We start from the raw sequence: 24,063 nt of genomic DNA, 5'->3' as shown, positions 1-24,063 counted from the left end.
GGGAATTATCCCAGAGAGTTTTACTCACTGATGGAGTTAAAATTTGCCTTTCCACCGTCTGCTCCTGTTCATCAGAATTTAGAATTTCCTCAATCTTTTCAAATCTGTTTACCATTGCCTTCTGCAAGGCCTGAATCTCCTGTTCAGAATTATGCTCCAAAGCCTTCATTGAAGATTCTAAGGTATGATGTTTGTCCATTAGAGATAATATCTCATCTTTGGATAAAATTTTCATGGCATGAATTGTGCCTTCTTGTATTGATAATCTGTCAGCCAATCTGCCATATCCTTTAGACAAAACCTGAATGTCACATTCAGCAGTTTTCATTTTCTCAGTTAATGTTTCAGATCCTACAGATAGGGACTGAAGTTTACGGTCCAGATCAGCTGTTCCCTCCTCCATAATAGTGATTCTTTCCTTAATATCAGACTGTACTTTTTCTAAATTTTGCTGTTGACAGAGTCATGATAGACTCTGACAATGATTGAGGAAAAAAGTTCTCTTTCTTGAAAACTTCAACCTCTTTCTTGAGGAGGTTGTTGTCAGTCTGAATTGTTTTTAATCATTCAACCTCTGCCCTAAGAATCCTGGACTCATCTTGTAAGAACTTTATCATTTTTCTATTACCAAACCATATAATACCAAGAAACATGACCAACCCCAGAATTAACCATAGATGTGGTGTGTCAGACACCTACCTCTTGTAAAATCTCCCACATGGTGTAGTCAAAAAAGCAGTGGAAACCTTGAACGGTGACGTTTTCAGACATTTTCCTTATTTATTTTGTGATATTTTTTTTTACCTGTAATGACCGTTGCCTGCCAGTAGGTGATGGGGTGCACCTGAGTCCACGTGGCCGGGAAGTCAGAGCCGGTGAGCAGACCAGCAGAGAAGGGAGCTGTGTGCCTGGCAATTGGGCAAGGTGATCGTCCGGCGAAAGCATGGTGATGTTGAAAGGGCACTGTGTGCATGAGCCGGGAGCCGCGGCTGAGGCTGGGGCAGCTAGGGAGGCCCCAGCACCATGGCCATTCTCTGAGGCAGGGGCGGATATCCACAAAAAAGTCATACGTTCGGGTGCCATAATGTTATGACATAAATGAACGGCAGACAGAATTTATTATAAAATATTCAGCTTTAATAAGTAGAGGACTTACATAACCGAGGTTCCAGCGGAAAGCAGGAAAACAGAAGGTTCGGCGGGGAGCGCATCAGCAATCTTTATAAGTAAATAACAACTTCAGGGGATCCCGCCCTTTAAGCAAGGTGATTGGCTGGGCTTCCCCTACAAACTTCATGTTTAGAATATGCGTCAGCTGTTTTTTAGCTATAGAAAATAAACACTCCTCAATTGAAACATTTTTACCAAGAGGAAAATGGATTTGTTTTTAGTTAATCAGGACTATCCTACAGATCTGAAAACCATAGAAAGGTGACATTGAGACTCACAAATATAAAGGAATCCTGACTTTTACCTGGATAATTCTTTTAAAAAGATAAAAAAATGTATTACATAAGAGCCATAAATAGTGAAATCTGCTTATACTAAAAAAATAGGCTAAGCTTTGTCTGGACATTATTTCCTTGCAAGAGCAGTGCATATTCTTTGTAAACAACTACCTAATTTACAATTTCATTCCCTTGACACTTAGGTAGAAATGATAGCCAGAGGAAAACATGTAAGAAAGAACTTTGAAATAATCTGTACTGCTAAGGTGGTACCAGTGAGGGTAAGCAGATTTGGGTAAAGCAGTTTCTAGAATCTCGGACTAGTCTGCGTAGTTAGCTCATTTGGTGAAAGGCCAGGGATGTGCCTGTTTAATCCAGCTTCTCTCTGGCCTAGCAGCTTTCTCTGGGGAACCAACAAGGCTAATCTTAACCCCAACAGGTCCTAAAAGAAAAACCAGGCAAGAGTCCTGAGGTTATCACATTCTAGTCTTACCACTAAAAGAGAACAACTAATGTGTGTGTCCATAGATGTGAGCTGGCCATCTCATCTTCACATATGGGCAACACAACTAGAATTTGAATTTCAAATTACCCGACATGCCTCACTGTCAATAAAACATAATATCTTAGTTTATGAATATGTCTTTTAAATGTGGCATGTTGGATCTGCTAGGTACAGCAATGAAATATTGACAAGTGTGCACTATTACCTTAGATGATAAATCTCGAAAACAAGCAAATCCGAGATTTTTCCAAAAGCACACCCATCTGTACCAACTGAAATCCCTACTTTAAAATTGGTTTAGAAGTCTCTTTCCTCCACCTTCTGTTTTTGAGGAGCAGATTGTAAAAACATCAATTTAACTTGTGCTAGGTGGTAGCGGTTTTTTTTTTAAACAAAAGACAGCTCTGCCAAATTTGTGGATCTTCTGCTTCATCTATTCGAGTTGAATACTGGGTCCAGCTGCTGTGGCTGTCATTGTAGGAAACCAGTTCAAGCCTATATCACTGTCATCATGAAAATGGTCCATTCTCCAGAGCAGTGCTCTTACCTTCTATCACTTCCTGACTAAATTCAAGTTAAAATTCATTGTTTCCATTGGGTTTTAGGACAGTTTGATTCTATATGGTCCTTTCCTTTCCATGTCACAGTAGCTGTTCTCAAATATATTAAATATAGATATGTTGCACTTACAAAAGCAGCTTCACACTTTGTTTGGTGTCTTTGTTTTACTATCACAGCTCACAAAAGCCGTTCTCATTTCTAAGCACAATACTTTACAATTTTGAGTGCGTTAATTCAACAGTACATTGGAAAAGTACTGAGCCTCTATAAAATAGCTTTATGTTTTGAAAAAAACAAATGCGAATTTTTACTTACACAAGTATAGGCTTTTTAATATTTCCACAAGATAAATATCTGAGTGAAACTCTATGTTCACTCAATTGTGTGCCACAGTGATGGGCTTAGGACAGTTAATACACTTAGGAGATCCTAACTGTTTAGTGCTATTTACACTGATATGTCCATCATCCCCTAATCTGGAAGGGGAACAAACAATACTCAGAATGTGAATGAATTTGCGTTAGTGACTGGGAATAGTATAGTTTTAATTAATCACTTACTAAACACATAATGGAACTTAGTCTTGAGTGGGAATTTTCTTCATGCCCCTCTTATGGCCTTGCAAACCTAAAAAGAGCACAGCGTGATAAAGGAGCCCCTGCTAAGGCAGATCTTGTGGTAACAAAGGGAAAATGACAAGTGTACATGGGTAAATTATCGGTAACAGGTTAGCAATTATCTGGTATTGAAATTTAACACTGAAGTCCTAAAACGTTGCTTCTGAAATATTCTTTCTATCCTCAAAGAGAAACTAGAGAAAAGACTCGATTCCCTAGGAAAGTGATGACTCGATTCAGGTTGTGACTTTATATTTAAGCACTGCTCAAAAACATGGAGATAAAGCAAGCGATTTCCGTTTGCCCGTCACTATTCCAGCTACATAGCTTCGAGAGTTCTGTTCTCATTACACCACCCTTTCTCTGTTCCCAGAAGATAAAACGGCCCTGCGACAAATGGGACAGGTGGTATTCTCTGATAACCAGCAGTCGATGCAGTGGACGTGGTACTCATGGGAGCAAGGTAGCTCACGAAGTTTGTCACCTTCCGTATATTCTGTAATGCAAATACTACATGTCTTCAATGCATCATTTTCACCAAAACTTCTCATTGCCAAGTTATTAATCTGTTCTTTGGTGAGTCCTCCAGGTTGATGGTTGTCATTATAGGGGTCAAGTCGGGTTCCTTCATTACCTCCTTCAAACATGTCTGAGCTACTTTCTGCACTTTCAGCATTGGAGCTGGAGCCAGAAGCAGAGCTGTTACCACCAGAGCTCCCTCTTCCACTCCATGGAAGCTCACCAAAACGTGTCGTTCTCTGCCTTAACGTGGTGTGAATCGGAACAGATGTAGTTTCCCTTGATCCAGGATTGAAGATTGTAAGAGTGGAAAACCCGTCAGTACTCACATAGGTTCTCCCACCTGCACGTTCAGAAAGTGTAAAGGTGCGTATAAAACCTCCACGTTCACTTTCATAAGTGACCGGGTTGTTTGGGGTCTGAGACCTTGACCGAGTTCTGCTAGCAATGCTATCTCTCTGCTGGTATTCTCCCAGCAGAACTCTTGTTCTGACTTGAAGGTCTATGATTGGAGGTCTATGACCAGATCCTGCTGCTTCACCAGTGGTACCCGTGTCAGAAGAACTTGTCCCTTGAGCGGCAGAATTTCTTGACCCAGAAGCCGCAAAAAGACCTCTACCTAGCAACTCAGGTCCAGTTATCTGCTGTCTCAAAGTCCCATGGCGAGGGGCTCTAGAACTTCCCTCGATCTCATTTACCAAAGGGTGCTCAAAAGTCTCAGATGAGATGCTATGATGCGATCTTCGTGGAATTTCATTTGCTGGGTGCAGAGACCTACTTCTTTCAGCTCTGGCTCTGGTTCTTCGCTGGTGTTCTGGTTTTGGGCTTCTTGCCCTCCTCCGACCTCTGTTGGATGGCACTTCTGTTAATGCTGCAGCAGAACTGCGTTCTGACCTAGGTGTTCTGGCAGATGATGTCTCAGATGCTGAATTTTCCATTTGCCTTTGGCTGCTGCTGTCCATGTTTTCTACACTAAGACATGTAGCAGATGGTTCATTTTCATTCTCTGGGGTTTGGCTTACATTATGATGGTTAACATTTGTCTCTAAACTGAATCTGAAATCACCACTGTTTGGATTAGTCTGGCTCACTGCCCCCAAGGACTGATTTCCTCTCTGACCACTTCTTGCTGTATTGGCAGTCTGTCTGCCAGAGTTAGGCCAATCTATTATGGAGTCACCATTGGATACGTCATCTGAAGAGCCTCAGCGTCTATTTTCTTCTGAGCTCTGCTGTGGCGGCTTCCCCGCTTTAATTTGCTGTAAAATTTGTATAGTAAAAATGGCAATTCTACCAAAAGCAGTCTATAGATTCAATGCAATCCCCATCAAAATCCCAACTAAATTCGTCACAGAACTTGAGAGAACAATAATCAACTTCATATGGAAAAACAAAAAACCCAGGATAGCCAAAACAATCCTATACAATAAAGGAACTTCCGGACACATTACCATCCCTGACTCCTAACTCTATTACAGAGCTACAGTAATGAAAACAGCTTGGTATTGGCATAAAAACAGAGATATTGACCAATGGAATTGAATTGAAGACCCAGATATTAATCCACAAACCTATGAACACCTGATTTTCGACAAAGGAGCAAAAATTACACAATGGAAGAAAGAAAGCATCTTTAACAAATTGTGCTGGCATAACTGGATGTCAACCTATAGAAGAATGAAAATAGATCCACATCTATCACCATGCACAAAACTCAAGTCCAAATGGTGTATAGACCTCAATATTAATCTGACCACACTGAACCTGATAGAAGAGAAAGTGGGAAGTAGTCTGCAACATATGGGCACAGGAGACCACTTCCTTCATAGAACCCCAGTAGCACAGACAATAAGAATAACAATGAATAAATGGGACCTCCTGAAACTGAGAAGCTTCTGTAATGCAAAGGAAACTGTCATTAAGACAAAAAGGCAACCTATTGAATGGAAGAAGATCTTCACCAACTCCACATCAGACAAAGGTCTGATCTCCAAAGTATAAAATGAACTCAAGAAACTAGACATAAAAACTCCAATTAACTCAATTAAAAAATGTAGTACTGAACTGAACAGAGAATTCTCAACAGAAGAAGTTCAAACGGCCAAAAGACACTTAAGGTCATGCTCAACCTTCTTAGCCATCAGGGAAATGCAAATCAAAACAACTTTGAGATACCATCTTACACCTGTCAGAATAGCTACAATCAAAAAGACCAATGATCGCCTATGCTGGAGAGGTTGTGGAATAGTGGGAACACTCATCCATTGCTGGTGGGAATGCAAACTTGTGCAACCACTTTAGAAATCAGTGTGGCAGTTTCTCAGGAAACTGGGAGTCAACCTACCTCAGGATCCAAAAATTCCAGTCTTGGGAATATACCCAAGAGATGCCCAATCGTACTACAACAGCATTTTTTCATCTATGATCATAGCATCTCTATTTGTAATAGCCAGAACCTGGAAACAGCCTAAGTGCCCCTCAGTAGAAGAATGGATAAAGAAGGTGTGGCAATATACACTTTAGAGTTCTACTCAGTGGTAAAATCAATCACACCTTGAATTTTGCATGCAAATGGATGGAAATAGAAAACACTTTACTGAGTGACATAATCCAGAGCCAAAAAGATGAATATGGTATGTATTCACTCATAAGTGGATTCTAGCCATAAACAAAGGACATTGAGCCTATAATTCGTGATCCTAGAGAAGCTAAATAAGAAGGTGAACCCCAAGAAAAAACATATGTTTATCCTCTTGGATACTGGAAGTAGACAAGATCACTGGGCAAAAGTTAGGAGCACGAGGGTGGGGGTGGGTTGTGGGGAAGGGGGGATGGGGGAATGGGGAAAGAGAAGGGAGAAGGGGAGGATTGAGGTGAGCTTGGGGAAATGGGATGGTTGAGATTGATGAATGGTGCATATAGGAACAAGGAACAAGGTATCTTAACTAAGGGAACCATTTTAGGGTTGGCAAGAAACTTGGCTCTAGAGGGGATTCCAGGTGTCCACGGGGATGTCCCCAGCTAGGTCCTTGGGTAACAGAGGAGAGGGTGCCTATACTGGCCTTCTCTCATAGCCACACTGATGAATATCTTGCATATCACCATGGAACCTTCAGCTGGCGATGGATGGAGATAGAGACAGATACCCACATTGGAGCACTGGACTGAGTTCCCAAGGCCCAGGTGAAGAGCAGAAGGAGGGAGAACATGAATAAGGAAATCAGGGCTGTGAGGGGTGCATCCACCCACAGAGACAGTGGGAATGATCTAATGGGAACTCTCCAAGGCCAGCTGGACTGGGACTGATGGAGCATGAGATCAAGCTGGACTCTGTGAATGTGGCTGACAATGAGGGATGACTGAGAAGCCAAGGACAATGGCACTGAGTTTTGATTCTATTGCATGGTCTGGCCTTGTGGGAGACTAGTCTGTTTGGTTGCTCCCCTTCCTAGATAGACCTGGATGGAGGGGGGAGAACCTTGGACTTCCCACAGGACAGGGAATCCTGACTGATCTTAGGACTGGAGAGGGAGGGGGAGGGGTGAGGAAGGGGGAGGGAAATGGGAGGAGGGGAGGATGTGGAAATTTTTACCAAAAAGAAATCTTGAGAACCTTAGGGGCAAAGAATCATGATTATTCAGGTGGGCAGCATTTTTATTAGAATAAATTACTTGAAAATAAAAATAAAATTGAAAAGCAGTTAAGAGCTACTGCTTACATCCAGGATATGAGAATTACCACTGAACCCATTGTGTTACTGAACTGGTCTTTCAAGTTTATAGGTGTCATAACTGTATTGGACTGTTAGTTGCTTCTCTCTAAGGAAGCTTATGCGTTCATAGGATTTTTAAATCGTATTTATCCTTGCTTGATTTGATTTTTTATAAACGTTAACAAATAAATACAACATGTAAATGAGTTCCAGATGCAACATCTCTCTTTAACCCTGCTCAGCTTTAACTAACTAGGAAGTCCAGATTCATCTCTTTTGGGGGGGGGCTAGGACATTTTAACAGCTTTTTTAAGGTACAGTTGTCATCCAGTAAATTGCACATATTTAAAGTTTGTACAGTAATTTTGACATGGGGTTATGTAAATCAAATTAGACTTACCCAAAGATGATAAATATAGCTAGGTGCTGGGGGTGTAGCTCAATAATAAAGCATGCACTGTACAAGGCTCTGGAGATATCTGCTCCACAACACAAGAAACAGATTCACCTCTTTCTTCTCTCCCATTCCCTTTTTTCTCTCATCCCCATTCTATTTCTTGTGTTTTCTTTTACTCATTCTTGTTTCCATATTATCACTGATTTCAGTGGATGTTAACTTTTATATAGAGCAGAATGAAACTGTCAAAATGATTGTGTCAGGTAAAATCAAGAAGCAAATGCTTTTTTTACTACCAGGTTAATTTTCATAGTAGTATAGTCATATAAAATTTAAGAGTAAATGAGTAGACTAGTATTTACTGTGACTAGGACATTACTAAGTTGTCTTGGCTGATTCTGTTCTACAATTGTTTCTTCTCTTTTCATAATAATAGTTTGAGTTAGAAGAATAATTCATTAGTATTAATAAAAATGTTTCAGGATGACATTTAAAGGATTTTCAACAACATTCTTGCAAAAGTTTAAAAATCAAATGTAAGTTGTTTAGTAAAACTGTAATACACGCTCATATGTAATTATATTCTAGATGCATCTAATATAATGTTTAGCATATTAAGAAATTAAAAATTAATACAAATTTTACACAAATTTGTAAAATTTAAAATTTTTAAAATTTCCATAATTCAAATTTTATACAAATTTGTTCTGTGATTTCATAAGTAAATTTCACTTAGGTTTTAATAAAATACTTGTCACGTTTAGATACATCTAATAATTCTGTTATGTTTTTTACCTGGGATATGCTACAATTGTTGTTAGCATCATGTTCAATTCATTCAGATTTTGCCTTTTCTGGTGTCTTGTTGCTGCCTGCATTCCTATGATGGTTCCTTTCACCTTTTGAATGTTCTGGGAAAAAACCTACCTTTCTTTATGAATTCTTTTCCTAGTTTAGTCCTCCTGTGACTTGAATGTCTGCCTAAATTTCCCTGTTTTAAAGGGACCTGTGATGATGCTGATGCCATTCAAATGACCCCAGGACAATTTACACTCAAAAAATGCAATATGAATATGCTGACAAATTCAGTTTACAGTGTTCAAAAACTGAATATGTAAGATTTTGGTATTAAAAGTGTTTAAATTGCTTCTTTTATGTTTTTGGTATTGTAATTACATTCCCTTTCCTTTTTTCCCTTCCAAATCCTCCCATATATTACTCTCTCTTTCATATATATATATGAAGAGGGGGTAGAAAGATTGTAAGAGTCTAAGGGTCAAGGGGATTGCTCTAAAATTCTAGGGATATTAGAAACACTTCTAAGTTGTCACCAACATGATAATCTAAAGATGAGCTGAACAAAGCAATCAATAGCCAGGGAAACTCTACAAGTCCTAAACTATACACAAATAAAAACTTCAGGAAACAAGCAACTAAGGAATACTGACAGTGGGAGAAATAGGCTTCCTTAGACTTTTTTTTTTGGTATGATCCTTGTGCTTATCTCACAAGTTATGTCTTCCATCTTCAAATATTGCCATAATTTCTTATATTTAACTCTAAGCAAGAAGATGACTTTCTACTAATTTCAATGAAGTGCATAAATTGAACCCTAAGTAAATAGCAGATGTGAAGAATTTAAGTGCAGTACTAAAATAATAAGTGTCCAGCCTTTTCAGTTTAAGAAATAGAATGCTTTGACTCTCGTGTGATGGCACAGGCTAGATGAGGAAGGAAAATTGCCAAGACTTACAGTTCACCTGCAATCCCAGTAACATTTAATCTCCAAAACATAAACAGAAAACAAAATAAAAATAAACATTATACTGTAAGGATAATTAAAGCCTATTATATAGCTATGCCAAATCATGTACCTCTAAGCTATTCATAGTTACAAACAATTATGTGGTAAATTAAGTAGTACATGTATCATTTTTATTTTACTTTTAGTGCATGCATATACAAATATTAAAGTCTTTTAATTTGTTCATTTTTATTTATTTATCCATGGCAATTCACTTTAAATAGCAAGATTTTTTGGATTTATTCATAATGATATTCATAGACATGTTCAACTTACTTCGTGGTTGTATGTTTTATACGTGAAGGTATTACAACTTGTTTAACCGTTCTTACACTTAATCATTTTTGACATTTTCTTATTCCCTTACTAACATGAACAAAATGTGTATGTGCTTTCTCTGATATTAAAAATAAAGATTCCTTAAAGACAAAAGTATGAAATTCTTAAATGAGATATGAAAATTTATTTTATTCAGAAATAAATATGTGGTGTTTAACAAAGAAGAGTTGAATTTTCTGAAACTGTCTTCTAATGACAAACAAACAGTAGTTTACACTTATTACCTCGCCTGCTGTTCATCTTGCTCTGATGAAGCACTGTCATCACAGATATCAATCGCGAGGTTTTCTACTACACTGAAGAGAAAGAAAATACAAAATAAGTTGTCTATGGAATTTCTAGGCATCCTAGACAGGAAACGTACTTTTAAATCCAGCATGTGTGTACAAGTGAGATTAAAACAGGTATGTGCTTGGGGATATTTTAGTTAGGCGTTTGTACAAGCTTCCGGGGTTAAAGTAATTTTAAATCTTTCCAGGAGACAAGCTGGAAGTGAGGATGGCTTGGGCTAGGAGTCCTGAAGTTAGAAGATCAAGGGGGAACCTAAAGTCAACAAACCAGTTTGGGATACATAGAAATACCCGTTTTCAGAGTTGGAAACATCCTGCAATCTGAAGCAATGATCCTGGGCCTGAACTGCCCTTATGCACCACCTGCCAAGAGATCAGTCAAACTGTCCCCTGGGGTAGGTGCAGCCTTTCACAAAACCCTCTGATTGTACCTAGCCATTGGGGAACACTGGACTTCAAGTCATCATCAAATTGAGAATCGGGAGAATCCCTTGGGTGCTTTGGAGTTTTGCTTGTAGACTTCTTCTCCTTGGATGGCATGTCTATTGTGCCCCGGTTTTTGTCCCAACTCCTAAACCTTGCGATTGCAACGACATACAAAATTCCCAGTAATTAAATGAGAGTCACAGAAACAAGTACCAGGGTCCATGGGAAGAGAGACAGGGCATCGTCTCTCTGTGCTGGAGCAGGGAGGTTCATGGAAGATTACAACGGTGTGGTACCCTATCTTGTCTCTTCTCCACTGATGAACATGAAGGTGACTCTGTCCTGCACACCTCCACTTCTACCGCTTCTGCTGGGTTCCTGCGTTTGGAAGGGAGTGGGGGCAGGCAAAATTGTAGCCTAGAGACCCATCTCTGGCAAGTCCTGGCCTAGTTGTTTATTTGGTGGCCATCTTGGAGTGTGGTGCACTGGATTTTCTTTATTTTTGTTTTGGAAAGGGCAGAGGGAGTGCACCCATGCCCTGTGACTGTTGGCCTTCTTTGTGTACTGCTGCCATCAAGCAGAATTGTTTTTCCGATCCCGCCAGCAGCTCCCCAGTGCTTCTGCTGACATGGCTGAGGGCTGGCTAAAGAGTAGCTCCCATAGTGCCCCCCCACTGTGCCTCAGCCAGTCTCCTGCAGTCTCTGTGACTCATGAGTAGTGTGGGAGCAACCGGACCCAGGGGAACTGCGTGCCCACCACAGCCCTTAGTTTGCTGGGCAAGGGAAGCACAGCCTCTCAGGTCCTGAAGTCACCATGTCTGGCAGGGTTAGAGAATTTCCCTGCAGGGGATTCTGCATCCTGGGTTGCCTCTGGGTTCCTTTGGAGACCTTGTGGAACACACCAGCCCACATCATGTGCACAAGCCCGCCCAGGGAACCTCTAGCTTTTGGCACAGTCTCCCCAGCAGAACACACAACTCCTTCCCTGAAACCGCACACAGTGCCCAGCATCTCTGGCCAGGTGCTCAGGGTCTCAGGGCCAGGTAACCATTATGGCAAAATGTCTGTCATCCACATAACTCCCTCCCTGTCATCCTCTCTCCTCTCTTTCTGCAGGGCCCTCATTTTTTTTTTTTTTTGCTTTCTCCGAGAAATGGCTTTCTCCTTGAGCCATGCTGTGCTTGCAATTCAGGGACTTGTACCTGCCGGAAGATGTTTCTGATCCACAGCTACATCCCCAGAACCCTACTAGGGGTCTGACAGAAGGCACCTGCCACCAACATCATCATGTACTTCCTTCTTGTGCGTACCTAGTGGGCACCAAGCTCAATGCGGTGTGGTGGCTTAGGGTGAATCCAAGTAGAAGTATCCAGATCAGGATGTGGAATGTAGGGTGCCCAAATTGACCAGGCAGGCCTCTGGGTACCATCCAGCCCAGGTTTCACTGCCCTTGCCACCCTTGACAAAGCTCCTCTCTTTGATAAGGGGTACCCATGCAGGTGGCATATACCTGCCGTCTGCTGTCTAGGCCACCCTACATAATACCCAGGGAGAATTCACAGGGTCAAAGATCCAAAAGCCCCTTCTCCTGCTCTGCGCTGTCTAGGCATCATCTCAGCTACAAGAATATGATGGGGGAGAGTCTTCTGTTTTGTATTAATTTCATTGGTTAAATACAGACACTGCCTTGGCCCTAATAGGACAGAAAATTAGGTAGGTGGAGTAGACAGAACAGAATGCTGGGAGAAAGAAGCCAAGTAAGGCAGTCGCCATGATTCTCCCACTTGAGACAGATGCAGGTTAAGATCTTTCCAGGTAAGCCAGCTCGTGGTGCTACACAGAATATTAGAAATGGGTTAGATCAATATGTAAGAGCTAGCCAATAAGAGGTTAAAACTAATGGGCCAAGCAGTATTTAAAAGAATACAGTTTCCATGTAATTATTTCGGGTAATGATGTGGGAGTCTGCTGTTTTGTGTTGATTTCATTGGTTAAATAAAGAAACTGCCTTGGCCTCTTAAGAGGACAGAAAATTAGGTAGGCGGAGTAAACAGAACAGAATGCTGGGAGAAAGAAGCTGAGTCAAGGAGTTGCCATGATTCTCCCACTCCAGACAGATGCAGGTTAAGATCTTTCCTGGTAAGCCAGCTCGTGGAGCTACAGAGATTATTAGAAATGGGTTAGATCGATATGTAAGAGCTAGCCAATAAGAAACTGGAACTAATGGGCCAGGCAGTGTTTAAAAGAATATAGTTTCTGTGTAATTATTTCGGGTAAAGCTAGCTGTGCGGGCAGCCGGGTGCCAGGGACGCAGCCCACGGCTCTTATTACAACAGGGTAAAGCTAGCCGGGTGGCAGGAAGCAGTCCACAGCTCCACACAATAAGAATACTCAGAGAAGGCTCTGAAATTAATAGAGGGTAAGACATAGCCTCCTTGAACATTAAACGTGTGTGTGTGTGTGTGTGTGTGTGTGTGTGTTTGGTTTGGTTTATACTTTATCCGTGGCTTGGAGACAAATCCTGGGAGAGACCATAAGAAGTTCCTGAGAGGTATGTAACAGTTCTGTTGGTCAGCTCAGGGTTAAATGCATATGGCACATTGGCACATAGGTGAAGACTTTTAAGGCTCCATCCTTCAGTTCCAGCTCATAAGCATGGAGTGTTCCAGTACATGGTGCATGTTTGTGGGGTGGCAGGTATCTTTACATGCAGCTTGATGGATGAGAGAATTTTGTAGGAATCATATGTAAGTGGCAGTACCCTCATTCTGACTGGCCTGCTTGGCATTTCTAGGAATTAAGAGTCCACTTCCCAACACAGACACCCCCCAATATATCCTGACAGACACACACAGAGGATAACTTAAGCTAGATAATCCCTCAAAGGCATGCACATAGGCTCCTTTTATTTATTATAGGTCATGTTGGCAATCCACATAAAACATCACATCATATAAATTAAAATTATCAAAGAAATGCCAGATCTGGACTTGATGATACATAGATTAGATTTAACACATACCTAGAGAATACTTTAGTAAATTGGAATGGCATAAACGTTCTTCTTGGCACCCTATGGCATCTCTTTTTAAATATACCACATGTGTTGGTTTTCTCTGCAAATTAAATCTTAACAAATGCAAAACAATACAGTTTGAGGAAATAAAAGTAAAAGTCAAAAAAGCACAGAAACTATACAAATATGCAGATGATGAACATACACATACTTTATGAGGCTTAAAAGTTAGCAAAGTGAGATTCATTATGACATTTTTATTCACTCCCTTTTATTATTTATTTTTATGTGTATGGGTATTTTGCCTGCACATATGTCTGTGCACCACATACATGCCTGGTGCCTGCAGAAGTCAGAAGAGGGTATCATATCCCATTAGGACTGGAGTTACAGATAATTGTGAGCCAACATGTGAATCTGGAAATCAAACCCAGGTCCTCTGGAAGAGCAGCCAGTTCCTTTAACTTTCCATTCTTCCCTTTTCCATGTTGTTCTTACTCCTATAGTGACATCCTAGATCCCATGACTCCCTCCTACTGGCTCATTGCTTCCCTCAATAGTCATCCTGTGCTGGTGTGAGTGAGTGACATGTCTCCTACAGTCTTAGGCATTTCAATACTTGGTCCCTGGTTTTTGGCTGTGTGCGGGTGTTTTAGGAGGCATGACATTCCTAAAGGAATTATGTCCCTAGGGGTATGTTGTTTTGAAAGCTGAAAGACTCACACCCTTTCAAGTTCACTCTCTCAGTCTCGTACTCGTGGTTTGAGATGTGACCTCTCAGCTCCAATTCCAGGTACCATGCTTGCTGATTGCTGCCATACTTTCCCTCCTTGATGGATTCATTTCCCTCTGGAACCATAAGACAAATAACTTCTCCATTCCGCAAGTGCCTTGGTTAATGTCTTTTATCTCAGTAATAAAACAGTAACTAGTAAGGACCCCTTTATATCACATGTATTCTATTACACTTCTTAATTTTCCCCTGTAGATCTCTTTTCTCCTCTCTTGCTTCATTATTTAGTTTTATGTCCTTTACCACATAACCACACATATGTATACTAATATATAAAAATTAAGTCTCAATTTCACATATGAGAATAAAACTCTGATAATTCTCTCTTTCCAAATCTGTACTTCTTCACCTAACATAAAAACCTGCAATTCTGTTTCCCTCCAAATGCCATGATTTCAACAATCTTTTCAGTAGAATAAAATTCCATTTGGGATATATATATATATATATATATATATATATATATATATATATATATATTACATTTTATCTATTCATCTCATAATGGAAAGGAATGGTTCCATCTAACTATTGTGAATATTATGGCAATAAACATGAATTGCAAGTATGTCAGATGTAAGACTTAGGGTCTTTTGAGTATTTGTCTAGAAGTATTTTATTTAGGTCTTATAATACTTCTTTTTTTATTTTTGAAAACCTATGTCCTGATTTATTCAGTTGGCACCAGTTTACATTCCACCGGGTATACAAACAGGAAAGGAAGAAGCCAAATTTTCCCTATTTATAGATAATATAATCTATCCCTTAAAATCTTCAGTAGAAAACTCACATACAGACACTTTCAGCAAAGTAGCAGGATACAAAATCAACATAAACATCAGAAGCTTTTCTATAGAACATGCTAAGAAAGTAATAAAGGAAATAAAATCAATTTTTAATAGCATTAAAAATAATAGGTGCTAAGAGATAATTCAGTGTATAAAGCACTTGCCACACATATAAACAAGTGTTAAACTTTGCAGTACCCAAATAAATGGTAAGTGTGGCTGCTTATCTGTACTTTAGAGACCAGAAATCACAAGGGACATACTAACTAGCTAGACAATCCAAATTATGTTTGTTTCAGTAAAAAAAATAATGTGTAGAGTCTTCAATGACAACCAAAATCAACATAGGGTCTCTACATGTGCATACACACATATGAACATATACCCATTCACATGTGCACTTACATATATAAAAACACACTACACATTCATGCCAATAACACACAAATGCAGGTATGCTCATGTGCATGTACACACACGCATACATGAGCACACACACACACACACAAGGTGGGGTTAGAGGAACATAAGTAGGCAGGGTAAATGAAGGCAGGCTGCCTGAGATGGTGTCTTCTTGTTCCTAAAAAGATCCTGCCAGGAGAAATAGCATGAAGGCACACAGGTGTGCTCTAATTGAGAAAAAGTGGCTTGTGTGAGAAAGATGCCATGCGACAAGCTCAGGTAGAGGGTTTTTTTAATTGGAAGAAAGTGAATGGGAAAAGAGGGAGGGGAGAGGAGGAGCCTGACTTCTGGGGACAGGAGTAGCAGACAGAATAGAAGAAAGAGGGGGGGACAGATGGACAGATGAAGACAAAGAGAGAAAGAGAGAGTTAGGAGGTTGGCATGGTCCTTTTAAAAGGGAATGTAGTGAATGTGCACAGAAGGAGCTCTGAGTGACTACAGCTGAGGACATTTACCCAAGCTCAGGCCAGTACACATGCCTGAATACTAACAGGTGGATAGTTAGACAGGACCAATACTGGAAAGGAAAGGACCCAGGGGGCCTAGAATACATCCTTGCTAATAATAAAACCATATGTATGAAACTGCTGTAGTGAAACACACACATACACACACACACACACACACACAACATGTAAACCGAGACAAAGCAATTGCTTAAGGCCATAAGGGCTACACTAGGGAGTCCAACTGTGTCTGTGTTCTGAATTGGTGAACTTAACCAAAAGCAGATAAAAGTATTTGAAAAACAACTTGCTTTTGTACTATAAGAAGATTATTTTTCTTATCCTTATTTTCATATATATATATACATATATATGTATGTATGTATACATATACATACATACTAACATTTATATAATAATAGCACTGGAATAAGTACTATTAAGCAGTCTAGAGGTGCATTTCAGCATAAAGGATGACGTTGTCACCAATTTGCTAGAAAATCCCAGGATAGGTCATCCTTAAAATACAGAATACCATTTGTAATATCGGTTCCAGACATCCTCTGCTCTATTCAAGCACTATTACATATTCTTTCCCTAGCACAACCAGTGATTGCCTGGCCCTCACAGTCTCTGAGAAACAAACTATCCCTATCCACTGGAGAGGTTCTGGGAGGAACCCAATGTTATCAAGTGTCTATGGGGCAGTCCATATCTTCCCAGGCATCCCAGAAACCTCCCCCTTTGGCTGAAAGGAAAATCAAACATGTCTCCCTTTCTAGAAGGGTTTTCAAAAGTCCATCCTCTAGCCAAGGGGTCACCAATCATTCCAATTCTCCACCAAAGAGTTTTAGATAACCCCCTTCTGATCAAGGGGGCCTACATCAGGCCCCATTAGACAAAGACAGCTCCACATGTTTTTCTTCAAAAGGGGTGCTCACTGATTTTTTATTTTCCCAAAATGAAATATGTCCTAACCCCTCTTCCCAGGGGGGTTTAGCACCATTGAAAGCTGCCAAAGATGACTGGAGAGCTATACTCTCTCATGAAGAGAGCCAGGGTGTTTCCCTCTCCCCAGAATGACCCTAAGAAATCCATATCTGCTGAAGTGAGCTCGAGTCATGCCTCCTCTGACCAAAGCAATTTTATAAGTTCCCAATTAAAGCAAGAGGGCTTTAAATGTCCTCCAGCAGAAAATGGGCTCGGATCTTCCCTTACAGCACAGGGGGGACCAAGCCCTATCACTGCTCCCCAAGTGAGCCTCACACCACTCATGCCTACCCAAGCAGAAACAAAACTTTCTACATCTACATCAGGGATTCCAGAACCTTTGCCATCTTCAGAAGGGGCCCTAGAGAGTTCCACATATCTACAAGAGATGCTAAGAACTCCCAAGTCTACCCAAGGGACCCTTGTACCTTCTCAACATACACAAAGGTCTCTAGCACCTGCATCAACTTCCCTAGGAGTTCTGAGTCCTTCCGTATTTGTCAAGAGGACTCCAGAATTGTCTACATCTAGAGAAGCAGGTCAAAGACCTATTCTCTCTCACAAAGGGAAATTCAAACCTAATTCAGATATGAAAATGGACAATGGATATCCCCACTATAGCAAAAGAGGACAGATCCTCCTTCTGAGCCAGGTGGATTTCCAGTGTTTCTATCAGACAAAGAGGGATCTAAATATACCCTGCCAATCAAAAAGGCCCTCCTGATTCATCATTGGAAACAAAATAACCAGAGATATGCCAAGAGAGTTCAAGTGAGCCATGCACATTCTACAACTACCCAAAGTGCTAAGGCAATACAGCCTTCCCTTCTTCCTCAGGAGTCTCTAGGACTTTCCACATGTGTAGGAGAGGCTCTTGAAATTTCTACATATACACCAGGATTACCAGGTCATTTACAACCAGTCTAGGATGTTTTCGGTTCTACCATATGTGATAAAGTGACTGTGGGACAGGATACATCTGCAGAATGGGTTCCAGACTCATCCCCATCTTTAGAAATGGCTCTTGGATGTGACACATGTACACAAAAATTTGTAGCACATTTCACATCGAGAGAAAGGGATTCCTCAGATTCTACCTGCCCACAAGCACCCACAGGACCTCTCCACTCTTCACAGGAGCTGGAGAAATTTCCCCATCTCCTCAAGGGTATCAGCAATCTGTCACAACTACACAAGGGGCTATAGGCCATTCCCCATCCACACAAAGGGATGTTAGTCTTTCCACACGCCTACAAGTGACTCCAGAACATCTACAAAAACACCAAAGATTCTGAATTCTACCTTATCTTCCCAAGGGCTGTTGGAACCTGTTTTGTCTATCCACCTGTCTCTAGAACCTAACATCTCTATACAAAAGGCTTTATTACATTCTTCTCCTGAAGAAAGTGTTCCTAAAACTTCCACATTTACACAAGGAGCTCCAGTAACTTTCTTAGCTGCCCATGAGGATTTTAGACCTACTACATATGCACAGGAAACTTTAGAGGATACCACATCTACACAGTTTCTAGAAATTTCCCCTCATTATGAAGCTGTAGTAAAAATATGCATATGTACACCTGACACAATAGCACCTCCACCTTCTGAGCAAGAAGCCCAAGGATCTACCATATCTCATGAAGGCACTTTACCTACACAAGAGAGTTTTATGCATATCCCTTCTCAGGAGGGAAATAGTAAACATGTCCCCTCTACCCAAGTGGGCCCTGGATGTTCCATTTCTACCAAAAAGAGGTTGAGAGATGATCCTTCTGATGAAGGGGACTTGGGAACTCCCTCATCTGAGGAAGGCAGTTTTATACTTCTCCCTTCCTCTAAAAGGGTATGTGCATCTTCTACTGTTCCAAAAGAAACATCAATAACTACAAGTACTCCTCAGGTAAGTCCTACGCCTTCTATATCTGTCCAAAAGGACCTGCAATGTTCCACATCTGAACAAAAGATGGTGGAACCTTGCTATTCTAACCAAGGGCCTCATGAATATTCCATATCATCCCAAGAGGCCCAAGGGCCTTCTTTATCTGTCCCAAAGGGTCCATGTCATTTGCCATCTGTCCCAGGCCTTCAGGGACATTCTCCATTTCTGTCAAAGGCTCCAGAAAATTCTACCTATACCCAAGCAGATCTGTCAATTTCTAAATCTGACTTGGGAGTCTTGAAATCTTCCTTATCTGCCATAGGGTCTAAGGGAAAGGCCAAATGTAAACAAAAACATCTTGAATCTTTGCCATTAGCACAAGAGGACCTGACATCTCCTATGTCCTCCAAACCATCTAAAGATCCCTGTGCCTCCTCCTGCCTTCTTGCTGCAGAACACTTTCCATCTTCCCCAGGGTCTCCAGTGTCATCAACATCTGAGCCGTGGTACCTAGGAACTTCACCATCTTTCCAAGGGTTTCTTGGACATTCACCATCTGCCCCAGGAGACCTGTGTTGTTTCCAGGCTGCCCAGGAAGCAAAAGAACTTTTGTCATCTGCCCAAAGGCCTCAGAAAAGTTTTCCACCTTCATTAAGTTATTCAGTACATTTGCCCAACCTCCCAAGAGATCAGGAAGATTCTTCACTAGAACAAGGGATTTTAGAACATGTCCCTCCTGCTCAGGGCTCTCTGGAAACTTCATGCTCACCTAGGGTGTCTTTGCAAAGGCTCTTGTTGTCCCTACAAAGGCTTCTGGATCTTTCCATATCTACTTGGGAATGCTGGTACTTCCCAATCTGCACAAGGGTTGCAAAGATTTCTACCATCTATACACGAATATCTGGAAAATTCCCCTTCAGGCTTTGCATCTCTTGAGCACTTACCAGTGGCTCCAAAGGCTCAAGAACATTTAACTCTGTATCAGGAAACCCCTTTCCCATTGTTGCATGTTCATGGAATTCTAGAATTACCTCAATATGGCTCAGTGGCCCTACCATCAATGCCATCTGTACAAGGGCTTCATGGAAGTCTCTCATCCTCAGAAAGTAGCATAGCCCCTGTGCTCCCCATCCAGGGGTCTGTGGGACTTTCCCTATCTGCACAAGAGCCTATAGATTTTGCAAATCCACAAAAGCAACTCCAGGGCATTCTCTGTCTGCTCTAGATGATATGTTACCTTTCATATCTTTCCAGGAGACCCTGGGACTATTGTCCTCTGTGGAAGTGGATGTGGGAACATATTCACACAACACAGGATCTCCAGGACAATTGAAAAATATCTCAGGGTTTCCAAGATCTACGATATCTGATCATGATCCTGTTGTAATTTCCTTACCTGCACAAGGAACTCTCAGACATTTGCCATCTGCTCAAGAGGATGTGGGACGTTCTCTGTCTGCCAAAAAAGCTCCAGAACTGTCCACATTGGAACAAGGGTCTATCCAACATGTGGAAGCAGCAAAAGTGGCTCTGGTAATCCCATCATCTCCCAACGGGGCTACTGGAAAATTTCAGTGTGACCAATATGCTTTAGAACACTTTCCACCTAGCGAAGGAGCTCTTGAACATTCTTCAACCCACCAGGGGACTCAAGAAAGTTTGAAATCTTCCGTAGAGTCTCTGGAAATTTTGTCATCTAACTCTGAACATGTCAAAATTCTCTCTCTGCCGCAGGTGGTCTGGAATCTTTTCTATGTGATCCAAGGGTTTTTGGACATATGCTAGCTGACAAACACCATGAACAACATTCTATATATGCACAGGAGTCTCTGGGTAATTCACTGTCTAACCAAGAGGCTCAAGAACACTTAGTACCTTTAATAGGGAATTTGAAACCTTGCCAATCTGCCAAGGAGGGACTCAAAACTTTGATACCTTCACAAATTGTTCTGGAAACTACCTCAAATATTTCAGAGGGTCTAGGAGCTTTATGATCTGATATGGAGCATATGGGACTTGCCTCATTAGCAAATGAGTCAATAGAGAACTCCCAATATGTTGAAAGTGTTGTGGAATCTTCTTCTGCCACTGGAGCTCTAAGAACTACGCTTGCCCAAAAGTCTTTGGAAAATTCTTTACCTGGAAAAGGGATTAGGGAAACATTATTATCTTCCCAAGGGGCTTTGGAAATATTATCATCCACAAAAGGGAGAGTGGAAAATGTATCATCTCTTGATAGGTCAGTGAAACCTCTGACATCTTTACAGGAGATTTTGAGAACTTCTTCATTGATCCAAGGCCCTCACCAACATCCACTATTTGCACAAGGGCCTCTAGGACCTCCCAAAACTGAATCTGGCATTCAAGGGCCTTTATGAACTCCAGAGGCTGGAAGAAATTTATCAAGGGAACCAGGTTCTTGGAAAGCTTTCCCATTGACCCCAGAAACTCTAGATCATTTTGAATCTGCTGAAAGACCTGATGATCTGTCCATATCAGCACATGGAATGTTTGATTCTTTACCATCTACCCAGGGGACTCTAGGAATTTTGGTATATTCTCCAGGGCTCATGGAACCATCAAAATCAGAACATAGGAAACTTGGGCATGTGTCATCTGTGGGAATAGATGGAGAAATTTCTCCATTTGAGAAACCAGCCAAATCAACTTCCCCATTGACTCCATATTTACCATTGATCACAAAGGTTTTGTAATCTTTCTCATGTGGTCTTGAATCTCTGGGGTCTTTGTTATCTGCCAGAGAAGATGCAAAAGGCACTCCTTCTGCACCATATGCACAGGAAAGTTCTTTATCTACTTCCCAGGCCCTAGAACATTTTGTAACTATCCAAGGGCCTCTGAAAATTCACAAACTTGATGAACAGACTCTGTGACCTTTGCCATCTACATTAGAGAATGTAGAACATTTCGTTTTTTTCTCTAGGGTTTCCAAGACGATTCCAAATGCTCCCAAATATTCTTGCCCATCTGTCCAGTAACGGTGAGTCTGAGGAATTTTCTATCTCTGCTCCAGGAACTAAAAACATTTCCTTACTTGCTCAAGAGCCTTTAAAACATTCCTCCCTACATGATGCAACTCAAACCATTTCCCCTTGTCCTCAAGAGGTGATGGGATCTTTGCTATCTGATCAAGGGTCTTTGGGACTGTCTCCATCTGATCATGGTTTTCTGGGACCATTATCATCAACACTAGGAGCTGGGGGCCTTCCCTATCTGAAACAGATTCTACACAGCTATCTGCATCTGCACCAGTCACCAAAGTATGTTTAACCTCTTCCCTTGGGCCTTCAGCATCTAAATATTATGACCAGATGAAGTGGGAGTTTTGCCACCTCTCCATGGAGATCTTGAATCTTCTCAGTCTTATCAAAGGACTCTGGAAGTGACCACGTTTGCAGAAGGGGTTCTACAAAATTTATCAGTTGCTCAAAGAAGTACAAAACTTTAAACTCATTCCCAGGATTCTAACAATTCTTCTCTATCTGACCAAAGCCATCTATTACATTCACTATATGTCAAAGAGGCTTTGATACCTGCTCTATCTGATCAGGAAATTGAAGAATCATTGTTATCCCACTTAGAAGATACAGAACATCCATTGTCTTCAGCTTGTATTCAGATGAAGGAACCTTCTCTATCTACCCTAGGGCCTCAAGACTCTTTGCTAACTAAACAAGAGCCTCTGAAACGTTCTATATCACTGTGCAACTCTCTGTGTCCTTTTCAATCTTTCCATGAGTCTGAGACTGAGACTGTAGCACTTTCCACATTATCTCCAAAGTACCTGGAATGATTCCAATCTGCACAAGGGGAACTAGAATATTTTTCAACTGTAGGACAGTGTAAAGAATATTATTCAACAGCCTCACAATCTACAAGAAAATTGTCCTCACTCCAAGGGTTTGGAGAGCATTTATCATCTGCCCCAAGTGTTCAAGAACTTTTCCCATCTCGCCCAGTGGATCTAGCAAATTTGCTTTCTTCCCAAGGGCCTCAGAAACCCCTTAAATTGATCCAAGGGTTGTTGCATCCTTCAGCATCTGCTCAAGAATCTCAAGAACCTTCTGAATCTCCCCAAGATGTTGTGGGAAATCATGAATCCTCTGAGAGGATTCATGGATATATTTTCCCTAAAGTAGAGCCGGTGGAAACTTTTACATCAGTTTCAGAGACTACAGTAACTTCACCATCTACTCCACAACCTCTGGAACTTTCTTCATTACTACATGTGACTTCAGCAACTTCTCTAACTGACCAAAAGGTAGTGGAACCTAAACCACCTTCACAAATAACTCTAGAAGTGCTGTCATTGGCACAAGGGACCCTAGAACCTTTGGCATCTGGCCAAGGGAATGAGAGAAATTCTCAGTTAGAAAAAGATACTGTGGCACAGTCTTTTTCAGCACAAGGCATTTTTGGATTACTGCCATGTACAACAGAAGTTCGACAATCTACATCATATGCCATATATGCCATATAAATTATCATATGCTATATAAATTACCATAAATATTGCCATCTACACAAAAGGACTCCCTGTCTTCTAAAGAATCTTTGGTACTGCCCATATCTGCAAATAGGACTCTTGAGAATTTGCAATCTGATCATGAACTTACAAAGCATTCCAATTCCTTTCAGGAAGCTTCTAGACCTTCTTTGCTGGTCCAAGATCCCCTGCGAGATTCACCATCTGCTTCAGAGACTCTGAGACCATCTGCTAACCAACGAATTCAAAAGTCTTTGTTGTATTCCTTAAGTGTAGTGAAACCTTCATCATCTGCACCAGATGCTAATAAACCTCCCCAAACTACTCTAAGGAATCAACCAACTCGCCTATCTAATCAAGGGCATCGGGAAAATTCTATGTCTCTCCAGGGTACACTGGGTTCTTTCTCATCCAGATCAGGGCCTTTAGAACATTCAACATCTTCCCCACTGATTATGGGTCCACCGGTATCTTTCCAAAGTAAGCTGGGACACTTGTTTGCACAGATACATCACCATCTTACCAAGGGCCTACAGGGCCTTTTTCATTTCCTTCTGGGACTACA

The 24,063-nt window shown here is 41.1% G+C and overlaps 1 protein-coding gene across 3 annotated transcripts in view; it reads right to left on the bottom strand.

The window, feature by feature from the left end:
* Positions 1-24,063, bottom strand: part of LOC142840792 (E3 ubiquitin-protein ligase RLIM-like) — a 216,899-nt gene that overhangs the window by 49,693 nt on the left and 143,143 nt on the right. The window contains exons 4-5 of one of the 3 annotated variants that reach the window (XM_075957388.1): positions 10,127-10,198; positions 1,122-4,909 (exon numbers count right to left, since the gene is read on the bottom strand). The exons of the other annotated variants lie outside the window; for them this stretch is intronic. Of the exons in view, the coding sequence (XP_075813503.1) occupies positions 3,479-4,612 (1,134 nt within the window). The 5' untranslated portion in view covers positions 4,613-4,909; positions 10,127-10,198 and the 3' untranslated portion in view covers positions 1,122-3,478. Of the gene's footprint in view, positions 1-1,121; positions 4,910-10,126; positions 10,199-24,063 lie in introns of those variants that run through there. 3 annotated transcript variants of the gene reach the window in all.

Source organism: Microtus pennsylvanicus, chromosome X, assembly GCF_037038515.1.
Source record: "Microtus pennsylvanicus isolate mMicPen1 chromosome X, mMicPen1.hap1, whole genome shotgun sequence".
NCBI lineage: Eukaryota > Metazoa > Chordata > Mammalia > Rodentia > Cricetidae > Microtus > Microtus pennsylvanicus.
Note: the sequence above shows the minus strand (reverse complement) of the source record. Positions and strands in the feature narration are given on the sequence as shown.